We start from the raw sequence: 15623 nt of genomic DNA on the forward strand, positions 1-15623 counted from the left end.
GAACCCACAAACAATCTGAAAGCCAGTATAGTTGGTGGATCACAGGTTTAATGTGATCATAACATCCGGTCAGAGTTAACAGCTTCACCACTGTAATTTGGACTAAATGCAGTTTCCGAACTGCCTTCAAAAGCAATCCCATGTACAAAGCACTGCAGTGGCCTAGCCTGGAGGTTACATGGATCACTGAGACCCGGATACTTCTGTTCAGGTAAGTTCACAGCTGGTGCTACAGCAGAAGCTGGTAGAAGAGGCTCCATGTCAAGGAGAACAACCTGTATTTCCAGTGACAAAGATGGTCCTTTGAGGGGATGGTCCTCTGCCCCCAAGGCATTTATAGTCTAAAAAGATCCATATTGCTAAGTTAATTTGAATACTGTCATTTACTTCACAGTCCTAATTTAACGCCCGTCATTTTTTCACCTCCACTTTCAACAGCCGTGAGAGCTGACCGGATGCGTGGGGGTCGCAACAAGTTTGGACCAATGTACAAGAGGGACAGGGCCCTGAAGCAGCAGAAGAAAGCTCTCATCCGAGCAAATGGACTCAAGTTGGAAGCCATGACTCAGGTGATTCAAGCGATGCCCACTGACCTAACAATATCCTCTGCGATCCAGAATATCCATTCTGCCTCCAAGGGCCTACCTCTGAACCACACAGCCTTGCCTCCCACAGACTATGACCGAAGCCCCTTCGTAACCTCTCCCATTAGCATGACAATGCCGCCACATGGCAGCTTGCAAGGCTACCAGACCTATGGTCACTTTCCGAGCCGTGCTATCAAGTCTGAGTACCCCGACCCTTACACTAGCTCCCCTGAGTCGATAATGGGCTACTCTTACATGGATGGTTATCATCAGACAAGCTCGCCAGCAAGTATTCCTCACCTGATACTGGAACTCTTGAAGTGTGAGCCAGACGAGCCACAGGTCCAGGCTAAGATCATGGCCTACTTGCAGCAGGAGCAAGCCAACCGAAGCAAACACGAAAAGCTCAATACCTTTGGGCTTATGTGCAAAATGGCTGACCAAACTCTCTTCTCGATTGTCGAGTGGGCCAGGAGTAGCATCTTCTTCAGAGAACTTAAGGTATGCTACACACTTGTTTCCTACTGCATGACAATGAAATAGAAATATGGTTTGCCGTTTTGCTTGGCGTGACTTACGTCCACTCGCTACTCTTTGGTCAAATGGCACTGTATAAGCTGTAAGCATGGAGCTGTTCTGCTCATCCGTTATGCTTTCAGCAGAAGGTATTAAAAAAAAGTCAGACCTCTATTCTGCAGATTTCCAGATCAACAGTTTTTAAGCAGAAGATTCTGGTGAGCTGGAGTGTCTGTCTAAGCAGGGCTACTTGCAGAGTCTACAGCCGTCTAGTACAACACTTGTGGGAGTGGAAGAGAATGTTTGCTGTGGGAGATAGAAGATGTTTTTCCCTTTGAAGGCCTTTGCATGCTCCTCAGAAACAGCAAGGGGATAATGGGGGGTTTTGTGGGGAGAGAGCTAGTGATAATAGAGAAATAGGAAAATGTCAGACCACTGGTAAGGTATCTTAGCAGAAGCAGGACTGAGAAAAAGGTATCTATGAATCCCAGGGTTTGTTGTGAGCTATGAATGGCTTCAGGCTTGCTGAAAGAAAAGTATAAACCAGTCACTTGAGCTAATGCCAATCATTCATAAGACCAGATGGAACAAGTATGGGGGAGTCACTGGGCACAGAAACTCCTGGGTAGGACAGGATACATAAACATGTTGCAAAGAGAACCAAAATGCCTCAGTTTCTGTGGCTCTGTAGAGTTCTGATAAAATGAATATTATTCTGGTTGGCATAGATTCCAGGAGCCTCTCAGCAAAATACTCCAACAACTTGTAGATATCAGAATAACAATGGGTGTGCTATCTGAGGAAGACATGCTGTGCTTTTGAGCACTCCAGAATGCAATGTTTTCAGGACTGGGGAGGACCCTGTGCTTTGCAAGTATCAAATGTGCATTTACTGTGCAAAAAACGAAACAAACACACGACTGCTAGTGTGTAAAGGCCCTCAGGGTTACATTCCTTTAATCTTATAAGAGTGTCAGAGAAAAAGGTCTATTCAAGTTCCTGCCCATAGATAAGCAGAAAGAATAAGAATAAGAAGTCAGTGACAGAACTGAAGTGGTCAGCTAATGAAGTGGTCAGCAGTTGGCTTAGGAGGAGTGGAATCAGTGCAGAACCCTAGAAAGGAAGGAATAATGGGAGACGTGCTGGTGGCAGTTTTGAAGGAGGCCAGAAAGGGGGTTTGGGGGGCATTTTTGCATTTCACTGAGAATAGGACTTAAACACTAGGAAAGCAGCTTTCTTTTGAGCATTAGAAAACAACAATAAACAACAGTCGCTCCCCTGTGGAAGCAGGTGTCCTGAGAAGTTGTGGAATGTTCTTTCTGAGAGACTTTCAGTGGAAGTTGGAAAATGTTTCTGCCAGATATTGTTCACATATAGCACAGCCTGCCCTAGGGAAAAGGACTAGGAGCAGGGGACTCACTCTGATTCTAAAGTCTTCCATTCCTAAGTGTTACTGAGGAGTATGTCACATTTCAAGGGGGAGGACGGAAAAGAGCAGCAGGATTGTGGCAGGCCTTGGCTGACCTCATGAGTTCGCATTTATCTTGCAGTCGTTGCTGCTTATTGCCGATATGTAGTTTTCTTGCACAGCATTCCTGCTCCTGAGAGCTGTTCTACACAGATGCAGAATTATTATTCTTATTAATTCTTGAATTTATATACCGCCCTATACCAGCAGGTCTCAGGGTGGTTCACAGGATAAAATCAGAATATAAAACCACAAAGTACATAATAAAAATAAAAACAACAACCGAATAACCACCTCCAACACATTTTAAAAGGGCATGGGATGTTTTTTGTGTTTGGCGACACATTTAGTATTTTATTTATTTCCAAAGTAGATGAAAAACTATTAAGACATGTTGTTGTTCTTTAGTCATGTCCGACTCTTCGTGACCCCATGGACCAGAGCACACCAGGCACTCCTGTCTTCCACTGCCTCCCACAGTTTGGCCAAACTCATGCTGGTAGCTTCGAGAACACTGTCCAACCATCTCGTCCTCTGTCGTCCCCTTCTCCTTGTGCCCTCCATCTTTCCCAACATCAGGGTCTTTTCCAGGGAGTCTTCTCTTCTCATGAGGTGGCCAAAGTATTGGAGCCTTAGCTTCAGGATCTGTCCTTCCAGTGAGCACTCAGGGCTGATTTCCTTATTAAGACGTTGATGTCTTTTAGTTTAGATTTGCATATATAGTGCAAATCTAAACTAAGAGACACCAACGTCTTAATAGACAGGTAAAAATAACCAGAAGGACTGGAATTGTACGCAAGAGGCTGATAAGCTAGAAAGGGCTCTCCTGGCACCAAAGGGAGAAGAAGGCAGCAGGGAGAGCATTCCATAATTGGGGTGCCACTGCTGAGAAGGCCCTCTCAGACAGCAGGCAACCGCAGAAGGCCCTTTACTATCTTAAAGCACATATGTTTTCACATGTGAAACAGGCAGAACTCTAGTCTAACCTGGATGTTGCCAGAGCATGGGTAACTGAGGCAAAGCTATCTCTGTCCAGGTAGAATCACATTGTTCTGGAGTGCACATACAAAATGTCCCCCCCCCCAATGTTCCTTGCTTGCATGTAGTAAATTAGCATGCCAAGGAAGATGTCTCTCTCTTTGCCCTCTGATATACTAGTTTACTCTACATAAAGAGGTTTGTTTATTTTCTTACTCACTCAAGGCCCATGATCCTTCCGCTTACAACTTCAGCTGATTCAATCCAGAGTAATTCCACCTCAGTCTGCACGTTCTGCCAGCCATTAACCTTTGCTCTTTCAGTTCCATCTCCTCTCTTTATAGTCTCTATATACAGGCTTTTTCTGTTTCCCCTTATTTTCCACAGTTTTGCTTACCATCACAAAATGAGGAAGCTCATCCGTGGGCAACTCGTTTGCATGAAGGGATTCTTCTGCGCTTTGCTCTTCAGATAGTAAAGTCACAGGGATTCATTTCTGCCACTTCACACCATGCTGTCCGTTCCTGAATATGCAGCTGCCACTGGGGGAAATGTTGTTCCTTCAACCTATACAATACGGTGGTTATTGATAAGGCCTCTGTGGTTATGGGAAGGAAATTGAGCGTCCCTCTGGAATTGCTGTCATAGAATTGCCCCTTGTTTAGAAAAGGCTTTTCCCATACTGCACCAAGACTGCTCATTCTGTTACTGCTACCAGATGGGAGGCCAATGAGAAAATGAAGCAACAGCATGGAGGGCTGCACATTTTAGAAGCGTTCCTAAGGCAGTGCTGCAGCCAAGCTGGCCTTGGACTTAATCAGTCCTAAAATGGTTGATTGCCTGTGAATCCTGTGTGTGCTGCTTAGAGTACTTATGGGGAAGAAAACTCTGTATAAGTGAATAAGGGACATATGTAACAAATATTTACAGAGTTGTTTAGTTGTTTAGTCGTGTCCGACTCTTCGTGACCCCATGGACCAGAGCACACCAGGCACTCCTGTCTTCTACTGCCTCCCGAAGTTTGGTCAAAGTCAAGTATAGAGGTCTTATTCAGGATGCCAGCCAGTCAGATATGCCCTTTTTACATTACTCCATTCCGTCCCCCTTTTTCTCATGCTACCTCCTCCAGCAAACACTAAACATTCCACACAAAGTGATTATGCTCAGTCCTCAATGGGCTATTTGTGTGTGTATTGGGAGGTGCCCTTTAAAAAAAAAACCCTAGTGGTGGTTTGTTTGTTTTTTGCACTTTTGCAAACCTTTGGATTTTTCCAAGCCTGCTGGAAATGGCATTCATGGTGCCATTTCTACTCCATAAGAACACACACTCAGAGAATGTGTTCACTGCTAGTTTGGTCTCAAAAGTTTTATTGGGGGAATTCCCATGATTTCAGCAAACCTTAAACACACATGGCTCTGTGAATGTTTAACTTGCATATTTTCATGAGTGTGCAGATGTTCGATGTGTTGTGCCCAAGTCTGTTTTGCTCGGGAACTCATAGCGTGCAATTTATTTAGTGCAAACAATGAAAGAATCGCCATCTTGTTGTAGCATGCACTCTGGTCATCGTTTTATCTCATGCTATATATGCCAGAGGATTTGAGAAAGATATAACAAATTTTGGATGAGAAACCAGAAAAATGTTCTTCTGGGCACTTATAGCCCTCCTTCATTTCAAAGAGACTCGTGCAGGAAAAGTTACTGCAGGATTGCACCCTTATTTCTTGCCTCTCCCTACCGTGACCACATTGTGGTTGAAAAGTGAGTTATACATACCATAAATAAACAAAGCAATAAAATATTACTGGGCATTGAAACACTTAGCAATGTGGATGTGTGGTGTTAGTTTAGAGCTGCTCCTTAAACACAACCTCCATGTCTAGGGCGTATCTACTCCTGACTAACAGATGCAGGGGATAAGAGGGTGTGACTGTTTCCTTCCACACCACTCTCGTAAGCTTTCATGGGAGCATTTGGCTGGACACTGTTGGATAACAAATGCTGGTCTCAACAGAGCTTTCATAAAATCACAGTATTTTTGCTGGAAGGGACCTTAGAGCTCATCTAGTTCAACCCCTTCCTCAACTGATCTGATCTACAGAACTCTTTGTTATTATTTGTGCCTAAAAGTACACCACTTTATTATGTGGAAGACACGGTCTTTCAAAGGTTATAAAGGAATTCATAAAAGAACATGAATGCCATGTATCTATTGTACTGAAGCAAAATTAGGAGTCCCTGAGCTAAAGCTGTCTTGCTGAAGAATGCCACCTGGCTCCAAAAAAAGGGGAGCAATTGTAATGTGCTATATAATGCTTTTGGAGCACTGAAAGTAATCTGTGTACATCAGTCCCAGAGCAAGCATGGCCAGGGATGATAGGAGCTCTAATTCAGCAGCATCTGGAGAGCCAAAAGTTCTGACATACATAATAATTGCATTGAAATTATTAAACAGGCCCCGATGCCTGTTTCTTATGCATACAAGAGTTGACAAAATACCAGAATGTTGGGAAGTGGCTAATAATATTAATAATTGAAGTCTCATTGCTTTTGGTAGGTCCACTCTAAGTATGACTAAGTATGGGGAGTGGGTGGCGCTGTGGTCTAAACCACTGATTCTCTTGCGCTTGCTGATCAGAAGGTCAGTGGTTTAAATCCGCGTGATGGGGTGAGCTCCCGTTGCTCTGTCCCAGGTTCTGCCAACCTAGCAGTTCAAAAGCCAGTCCAAGTGCAAGTAGATAAATAGGTACCGCTGTGGTGGGAAGTTAAACAGTGTTACCATGCGCTCTGGTTTCGCTCACGGTGTTCGTTGTGCCAGAAGTGGTTTAGTCATGCTGACCACACGACCTAGAAAGCTGTCTGTGGACAAACGCCGGCTCCCTCAGCCTGAAGCGAGACGAGCGCCGCAACCCCATAGTCGCCTTTGACTGGACTTAACCTTCCAGGGGTTCTTTACCTTTACCTTTTAATCCTAACCCCATTTATCACAGTGTAAGCCCCACTGAACTTGGGAGGACTTACTACTTAGAATTGCACTGTAAGTCTGGATCCAATCCACATATATAGAGTTGTTGTCATGAATGTATTCATTTATACAATTCTGTTTATTTATGTGGTGCCAGGTGAAAGATTTGTCCAGGCCTTTTAGGACTTTAAAATGGTTTTGCTTTGAATGCTGGGTTTTTACAGCCTGCTGTGATCTGTTTGTACATGGTTTTATTGCATTTTTCTGTTTTGTGTGGAAGATGCTCTGGAAGCCGTAGCTGAAGAGCAGCTAACGAATGTTTGAAATAAACGGTGAAGCCTGTGTACATAGCACCTTACAGCATAAGTAAAAAATGTGCTTATCTTGATTTCTTGTATTAAGTGGCTAGGAGCTTCTAATTCAAGTTTGGCTATAAAGCAAAAGCAGATGGGGAATAGGTACTTCTGTAGCAAATTTAATCATCCACCTTCCTTCCATCATAGAACTCAAGGCAGTGTACCCACAGCTGCCAGGCAATCCACAGTCCTCTCAGAAAATAGGATGTAGGAGCACAGAAAGCTTTCTTGTGCCAAGTAAGGCCATTGGTCCATCTAGCTGAAACTGGGCCCTTCTGCCTGCAAAATAGATGCTCTGTCACTGAGGCCAAATCGGTGCCACCAAGAGACGCTTTCTGGCACCAAGTTGTCAACCTACCAGGGTGAAGGGGAAGTGGAGGAATTTCTCCCACCTCTTGGTAGAATATTATGTGCGACTAACTTAGCAAGTGGTTAGAAGTACAATCCAGTATGTTGCCTCCAGAAGCAGCCCTAGACACACAGGTGTCTTGAGGCAACATCCATATTGGCATTCTATGATGCTAAATGTATCTTACTATCCAAAATAATCAGCATTTTGCTGCCCTTTAATGGTTTCCCATGGATGCGGGTGGCGCTGTGGGTTAAACCACAGAGCCTAGGACTTGCCGATCAGAAGGTTGGCGGTTTGAATCCCCGTGACGGGGTGAGCTCCCGTTGCTCGGTCCCTGCTCCTGCCAACCTAGCAGTTCGAAAGCAGGTCAGAGTGCAAGTAGATAAATAGGTACCGCTCCGGTGGGAAGGTAAACGGCGTTTCCGTGCGCTGCTCTGGTTCGCCAGAAGCGGCTGTGTCATGCTGGCCACATGACCCGGATGCTGTATGCCGGCTCCCTTGGCCAATAAAGCGAGGTGAGCGCTGCAACCCCAGAGCCGGTCACGACTGGACCTAATGGTCAGGGGTCCCTTTACCTAATGGTATCCCAAAATCTGCTGCATGGGGTAGTCTGTTTCATCCTGCTGAACAGTTACCACTGTGGTGGGTGGTCATCTGTAATCACCTCACATTCCTTGTCACAACATGGTTCTGGTGTCATTATTGCTAGGACCACATTTCCCCCCCTTTTATTGCCACAGTGTAATAAACACTAGGACTGTGCCATTAAGACAGCAAAGCTATTACCCATGGTGGCTGCTATTGTAGCCCAGTCGCATCCAGAGGTGATGGTGAGAGACAGACATACAGATTTCCCTATCACAGAATAATAAAAGCAGAATAATGTAGCATTTGTGTCAAGGAAACGACAGGTTGAGTAGGTAAATTTAGTAGGAAAAAATGTTTGGCCAGATGGACAGACACGCTTTTAGCAAAACTTTTATTTACTTCAGTGTGTTTTCAATGTTGCTCCTAGCAACTGGAAAGATACTAAAAGCTTTCTTCATTGACATGAAGGCAGCAATCCTATGCTTCTGTCAAGGAGCGAGTCCGGCTGAACACAGTGAGGCTTACTTCAAAATAAACACACAAAGAGTCAAACTACCTAGGAGAGAAGTGATCTGCTTCCAGCTTGCTCATTTGGTGAAGGAAAAGTTTCTTTGAAAATGTGTTACTAAATAAAAATCTTGGATGGAGTACGTTTAATGATTAAAATAAGAGAGACCCAACTAGGGTAACAATAAACACAGGAAATATACATGAATAAAGTGTTCTGAAAAGTCAAGCCACAAGTCTTTAACGACTATAAATACCACCTAAGCTGGGTCACTATTATTAGCAAAGGTTGAACAAAAGAAGAGGTCCAGAAATAGATACGGTGGCCTGAGTAAGGGATGGTATGAAATGTCTTGTTTAACCTTACGCAGATATTGTTGCCATAGCATAGGAAATGGTTTTTGCTGGCTCATGTATTCTATGGGGATGAAGGATGTTTCCATGTTGTCTGTTTGCCAAGGAAATTCCTTAACAGGCCTGTTTGCTAAACAGAGGAAATATCAGCCTACTGGGGTGTCGCTGGACGCGATGGGAACATCTATCTTCATTCTGTTGCTGGCTGTGATCGGTTTGGGCTGCAGGCTTGTACAGGCGACTCTATATTTATCGTGACAGTGAGCATTTACGTTGCACATCTGAGTGTTCAAAGTCAGTGGTGTAAAATAGAGAAAAATCTCTGCCAAGTATTGTTGCTTTTGGTACTGTGCGCCTCCTTTAACTACCTCGTCGTCCCATTCAGCACCATCTGCTGTCATCCTTCTTCTGTAAAGAAACAAATGTGATGCAAACATCCCCTCTATTTCTGATGTCCAGGCTGTGAGGGCCATAGAATCATAGAAGGGTAAAGTTGGAAGGGACCACAAGGGTCATTTAGTCCAGCCACCTGCAAGTAGTTTATATAGCCAAAAAGGCTATATAAACTACACTCAAGAGGAAGGTATTGGTGGCCAAAGGGGTCTCCCTCCTGGAAGGTTTGCGGAAGTACAAATGATCTGGGGTGGGGCAGGGAGCCTAAGGGAGGAAGGACTCCTAAAAACAGCCCAGTGAGATTTGAGCATGCTCATTTGTGAGGGAATGCTGATTGACTGTTGGAGCAAAAGAAGGAAAACTGCGGAGGAGGGATGGAGTAGAGATGCTACAATCATGAACAGCAGCATTCCACACCTAATCATTTAGTTGCAGGGCCTGCTTGTAGTAAGCCTCCGAGTACAGTGGTACCTCGGGTTAAGTACTTAATTCGTTGCGGAGGTCTGTTCTTAACCTGAAACTGTTCTTAACCTGAAGCACCACTTTAGCTAATGGGGCCTCCCGCTGCTGCCGCGCCGCCATGTGATTTCTGTTCTCATCCTTAAGCAAAGTTCTTAACCTGAAGTAATATTTCTGGGTTAGCGGAGTCTGTAACCTGAAGCGTATGTAACCCGAGGTACCACTGTATATATATATATATATGCCAAATTCCTTTCCCTCCTTCCTGACCAATTGAAGCCCCCACTCCCCACACACTTAGAAGGAATAGATTTTCTAACAGTTTTTGTCACTGACAGCCTAATACAAAATGATGTTTATGCTGCATAAGTTTGTATCCAAGCTAGTTATGTATTTGAAGGACATGCTGGAGAAGGATGTGTTTTTTCTTTTCTATTAGCACACATTTACCCATCGGAATATTGTTTCAAACATAAACCTAGCTTCCAATCTATTAAAAAAAAAGAAGATACGGATCATCCCAGCAGGGTGATAAAGTCTTCCTGTGTTCCAATAATAAAACCTGTCCATTCCGTACCAGCAGTTTCCAGTTCCTTTGTGGCTGGACAGCTTGGGAAGACGAACTCACTCCTAAGTAGCCAACCTGCAGTATCAGTGAGGGAGTCGGAAACAGATGTTCACCAGGCTATACAATTTGTTGTCACTGTCAATATTACGTGGCACTTTTCCCAACGGAAATTGTTTGTGGATGGAAAAGAATGCAAGGGTGGGGGCACGAGGGGGGGATCATGTCAAAAAAGGGCTTGTATTTCTTCTGCTAGGTGTAAAGCTCTTTTTAAGGGAAAATGATTACATGGGAACAGACCTTAATATGCTGTGCACAGGTAGCTTAGATTTCATTAAAATTTAGCATCTGTTTTGCCAAATTTGCCAGTATGTTTGCATATTACTTTCTCTGTTCTCAGAAGTATTGTGAAATATCAGAATATAGCCAGAGTTAAATTTGTTTCGATCTGAATTATTCTAGTTGAAGAGATTTTGAGCATGAGGATAAATCAACTGAATTTTTTTAAAAAATGATTTAACTGTTGCAATGTCATGTCCAGTATTTTCATAACATAAAGTTTGTATTGTTATTTAAAAACAAATTCCATTTTATGTTTGGCCAGAACAAAATAGCCAATCTTATTCTAGGTATCATGAGTGGTATTAAAGATATGCATACACTTTGCTAAAGTGCTTTTAGAGGTTTTTTAAAAAAATATTTTTCCAGAAACTCCCCAATATATTTAGCGGTGGAACAGGTGCAGAAAACCACCTAGAAAGCTGACTATACCATTTTAATATTAATAAGTATTTTTAAAAAGATTCATAATATGATCCTTTATAAAAGTTCTAGATATAATTCTCATGCAATAATATAATTCTTCTGTAATTTCCCATTATCAAATCATTATGCTTATACATGTTAGTTCAACACAAGTGTTTGGACATTAAGCATTGTGTTTAATTTGACTAAAAAAAATCACCTTAAATCAAATACTTTTAGTCTAATTCAGTTGCCAATCAGATTTTAAAACAAGATTGTATGTAACTGACCCTGTTTGTTCCCATGAATATAATATCTGTTTGGCTCTTCAACATAATTATGTCTCAGAAATAAACATGAAGCTTAAAGAAGATTTAGGGATAATTACAAAGTTGTAGTCTGAGTAAAATCATTGTTAAGCCACAAAACCAATAGTTGGATCTATTGCTTTTTTTAAAAAAGGCATTTGTATTTCAGTAATATTTATTTTATGGTTTTAAGGTATCATCAGCCACATAATTAACATTACTTTTTAGCAATGTTTAGTATAGGATGCTTGAAATGCTTTTGACAAAACACAGAAGAAATTGATCTTCAATATATAAGATTTTTTTTAACTGCCACATCATTCCTTTTCAAGGGTTCATTGGGTTTCCAGAAACCTTTATAACATTAGACATCATCTCAAGGCATATTGTTAACAGTAAACGGTAGTTTCATTAAACGATTTCCTTTAGACAGCCAGTTTCCCCGCTTCACTTTGTTTTCATTTGTGGTAAGAACAGAATAAATAAATACAGTACCTAGACATTGGCAAAATAACTCTGAAAGAGCATATGAAGGTAATCTGGTAAAGATATAACGCTGGCTTCCCTCAAACCACCATTTGCAAATCAGGTTCCAGCTTTGGGAAATATATACAATCTCTTCCTCCTTTCTCCACAGCAAATTTCTGCATCTTACCTGTTCAGCATTAACCAGTATGCAGTTGTACATAGTTAAAGCTAACAAAGTTTTCTCATGACTATAGTCTGAAAATGTACTTCAAACCATAGCTTCAAATTCTGATTTACAAATGAACCATGGTTAATGTTGGTGTGCAAGTAACTCTAAACCTTGGTTATTGTTGACAAGGGAAGAATTTTCTTTAGGGATGGCATAGAAGAATTCATCTCTAAGGCTGACTCCTGATTTGCAAACCATGGGGAGCTGATGTTACATCTGTACTAAATCTGCACAGTTTTTTCAAACTACAGATGCAATCCAGTGAGACTTAATTTGGTTTGAACTGTCTTGCAACCCGTTCCTAAATATCTGTCATTGAGTATCTGCCAGAAACACTCATGTAATATCAATACAACACTGGTGTGTTATTGTCACGATTCCAGAGTCAGCACTGAGTGGCTCAGTATGATTGTTGTCACACTCAGAACTGCTCTGGGGCAACATTAAGCGGTATACTTTAGAATGGGCTAATCGGATTTCAAGTTGGAACCAAACTCAGGTTAGCTGTCACAACTTTTTATACATTTCATTGTGGGCAAGGATTTACTGGACCAGCCAAATAGACGGGAGGAGAACCTCACCTCCCGTCTCACTTCCTGGTTCTTACCTGCCTACGGGTTGGTGGGGGTAGGGAGCAAATCTCTTGCTTTGCTCTGATTTTACAATGCTATTTTCACAGCAGTGAAACTGCAGTGTGATTCCAATCATGTCTGCTCAGGATTAAGTCCCAGTGAATTCAGTAGGACTTGCTTTCAGTGGAAATTGCAACCACTTTCCACACACTCATTTTTCGCTCCAAAGAATCACAGAATGGTAGAGTTGGAAGGGACCACGAGAGTCGTCTAGTCCATGCAGGGATCGTTTGCCTAACATGGGGCTCAAGCCCTCAATCCTGAGATTAAGAGTCTCATGCTCTACTAGCTTGAGCTATCCTGAGTTCAGAGAAGGGGAGATGATTACTTCACAGCCAATCAGAGTGGGAGAAGGGAGGAGCCCTGCAGATTTTTGGAACAGCTCTGCAAAGGCAGCAGCTCACACCTTTTGATTTGTAACTCGATTTCTGGAAGGGTTAGTGACTTGCATTCATTCATTCATTTATTTAAAAAAAGCAAGCTCAGACTCTGCAATCACATCATTCATTCATTCATTTAAAAGAAGCTGGGGGAGGAGTGTTACTGTTTTCCCAATGACATTTTCCTGATGTAAATATTTCCCTTCTCCATCTCACCCCACCCAAGAAGAGGGGCAGCCCTACCTTTATGCTGAATGAAGCAGTTGCTTCAGGGGGGCAAGTTGGGTGTCATGTAGACTGAGTGCAGCAAATTGTTAGTTATTTCATTTATTGGGTCTGGATTTTTTTGTCAGGAAGGGGAAGAAGCATTTGTGGGATTAGGTGCCAAAATAACTTTGCACGCCTTGGACATGATGTGCCTCAGTGGGAGAGGGGTGCCCTTTGTTGCACTGCCTCAGGTGGAACAATGTATTGGTCCTGGCCCTGCCTGGAAGCTGCTATTTGCAGTATTCAGGAAAATATATGGGTACACATAAAGCTTCCCTAGCAGGGATAATTTACTCTGAAATAACAACACAGGAAGAAAGAGTCAAATTCTGTTCCCAATGCTATGCTTCTAAGGGAATCATGGAAGGGGTGGGTGGGTATATACACATCTATTGATGGGGGGCAAGAATATGAGATCTAATCATGGATGTCTAACATCTCATCTAGTTTGACCCTCACTGTAATGTTCACAGGTGTCTCAGAATAAAGTTGAACAGTTACATTCAGGAATCGTGCTTCATCATCATTCACTGGATTGTAAAGGCAGATAATAATTTATGAAAAGGGGAAAAATTAAATATCCATACCAGACAAGCCATTAAGTCACTGCAGGAGTGAGGGCGGATTGTAATAGGCCTTGTTCTTTCATCTGCACCCAGCAGAGAAATCCTGAATGCACAAAACAGCTGGGACATGTCATGTGTACAACTTGAGCTGATGAATTGAAATAATAAATTCATTCTAATTAAGGTTTGGTTCTTTCCAATTGACTATTTCCTGTAGTTGAAAGCCACAGCTTTATACGCTATGCGTTTTCAAATCAGCATTGTAGTGTATATTACATTTTTTTATTGTACAAATATAATTGTCAGCAAATTTGTTTCTCAGTGTCTACTGCCCTGTGTTCTTTGGGGAAATGATAGCTTTAAATTATTGTAAATTAGAGCTTCTTCCTATCCATTGCAGTTATTTACCGTTTTCAGAGTGGGGATGACATAACAAAATAACACTCTGAATTGCATTTCTACACCAATTTACTCTTTATTATATTAGTTCTCCATATTAAAGCAGTTATTGCATCATTTTTGGGAAAAAATTCTGCCCTACTCTGCAAACATGTAGTTTTGAAATGGAAGGTAGAAGCAAACAAAGTTTGTTTAGGCAAACATTTTACATTTCCTTAAAAATAGGGTATGGGCAAACTCTGTCCCTCATAAGTGTTTTAATTATTTAGGATGAGTGCCTGAAAAATGAACAAAATAAAAAATTCCTTCCAGTAGCACCTTAAAGACCAACTAAGTTAGTTCTTGGTATGAGCTTTCGTGTGCATGCACACTTCTTCAGATGCACACGAAAGCTCATACCAAGAACTAACTTAGTTGGTCTTTAAGGTGCTACTGGAAGGAATTTTTTATTTTGACTATGGCAGACCAACACGGCTACCTATCTGTAACTGAAAAATGAACAGTCCATGAAAATTATGAACATAACACTGAACACAGTTCTAGTTCACAGCTTATTTGCATAAATACCGTAATTTTCCATCTATAAAACAACCCCTATTTTGGGGGGACTCAGATTTAAGAAAATGGGGGGAGATAAGATCCCCCCCCAATTTTTGACATTATTTTTTAGGGAGGAAACCTAGTCTTATACACCGAAAAATACGGTAGTCTTTTTTAAACACACACAAACACGCATCAAAATTTGCCCATTGCTGATGTTTGAGATTTCATGCAATCCAACTCTACTTATTTACCAGAGACATTCCTTGTTATTTTGATACCTGACTGGAAAATCACTCTTCCAGTTTGGTTGGCATTCTGCTTTTGGGGCAGATGTTAGTCATGTATTTCCAAAATGTTGCTAGTGTGCACTGAAATGCTGTAGAATACTTTGTCATATTTCAGCCCCTCCTCCAGGGACCCAGAAGTAAAATTTCTAAATGATGGGAAGAGGTACATTTTGACACATGTTGACTCTAGTGCACATTCATGGAATCTGTGATGAGAAGCTCATGCTCCTCTAGATGTTGTCGCACTCGTTCCTATCAGCCCCAGGTAGCACAGTCAACGCTCTGGTATTATGGGAGCTGTATTCCAACAACATCTGGAGGACCACATCTTCCCCACCCCTGATGTAAATGCATGCCCAAATGGACCTAAGGTCCTATCCCCATATATTAAATGTTGCTGTTGTTGGTGATGAACTATTGCCCTTATTAGTTGCTTTTAACAAGAAGTAACCCAAAGTGACTTATGAAAAATAGGACATATATTAAAGCCAGCGTAAAAGCTAAAAACACACTTGTATTTATATAAAAGCAGAACTAACACTTCCCACGCACCGAAGGAGGCCACAGATAATTTAAGGCCCCAAGGCTGGGTGGAAAAGAAACATTTCTGCCTTGCCTTGACAGTGATGTTATCAAGCATGTCTCCCTGGGAGAGCATTCCATAAGTAGGGAACCACTACTGAGAAGGCCCATTCTCACATTGCTGAACTT

General features: G+C 42.0%; 1 protein-coding gene and 1 long non-coding RNA gene across 12 annotated transcripts in view; one reads left to right on the top strand and one right to left on the bottom strand.

Annotated features, from left to right (window-relative positions):
- Positions 1-15623, top strand: part of NR5A2 (nuclear receptor subfamily 5 group A member 2) — a 114146-nt gene that overhangs the window by 28368 nt on the left and 70155 nt on the right. For all 4 annotated transcript variants that reach the window (XM_082225512.1, XM_082225515.1, XM_082225514.1 and 1 more), the window contains exon 4: positions 439-1088. In XM_082225512.1, coding sequence (XP_082081638.1) covers positions 439-1088 — 650 coding nt within the window. The remainder of the gene's footprint in view (positions 1-438; positions 1089-15623) is intronic.
- LOC309533909 overlaps positions 8201-15623 on the bottom strand; it is a 126650-nt gene continuing 119227 nt past the window's right edge. For all 8 annotated transcript variants that reach the window (XR_014220513.1, XR_014220514.1, XR_014220515.1 and 5 more), the window contains 2 exons: positions 10037-10167; positions 8201-9077 (listed from right to left, as the gene is read on the bottom strand). This is a non-coding gene — a long non-coding RNA (uncharacterized lncRNA). The remainder of the gene's footprint in view (positions 9078-10036; positions 10168-15623) is intronic.

Source organism: Podarcis vaucheri, assembly GCF_965113315.1.
Source record: "Podarcis vaucheri genome assembly, chromosome: 6".
NCBI classification, from domain to species: Eukaryota; Metazoa; Chordata; class Lepidosauria; order Squamata; family Lacertidae; genus Podarcis; species Podarcis vaucheri.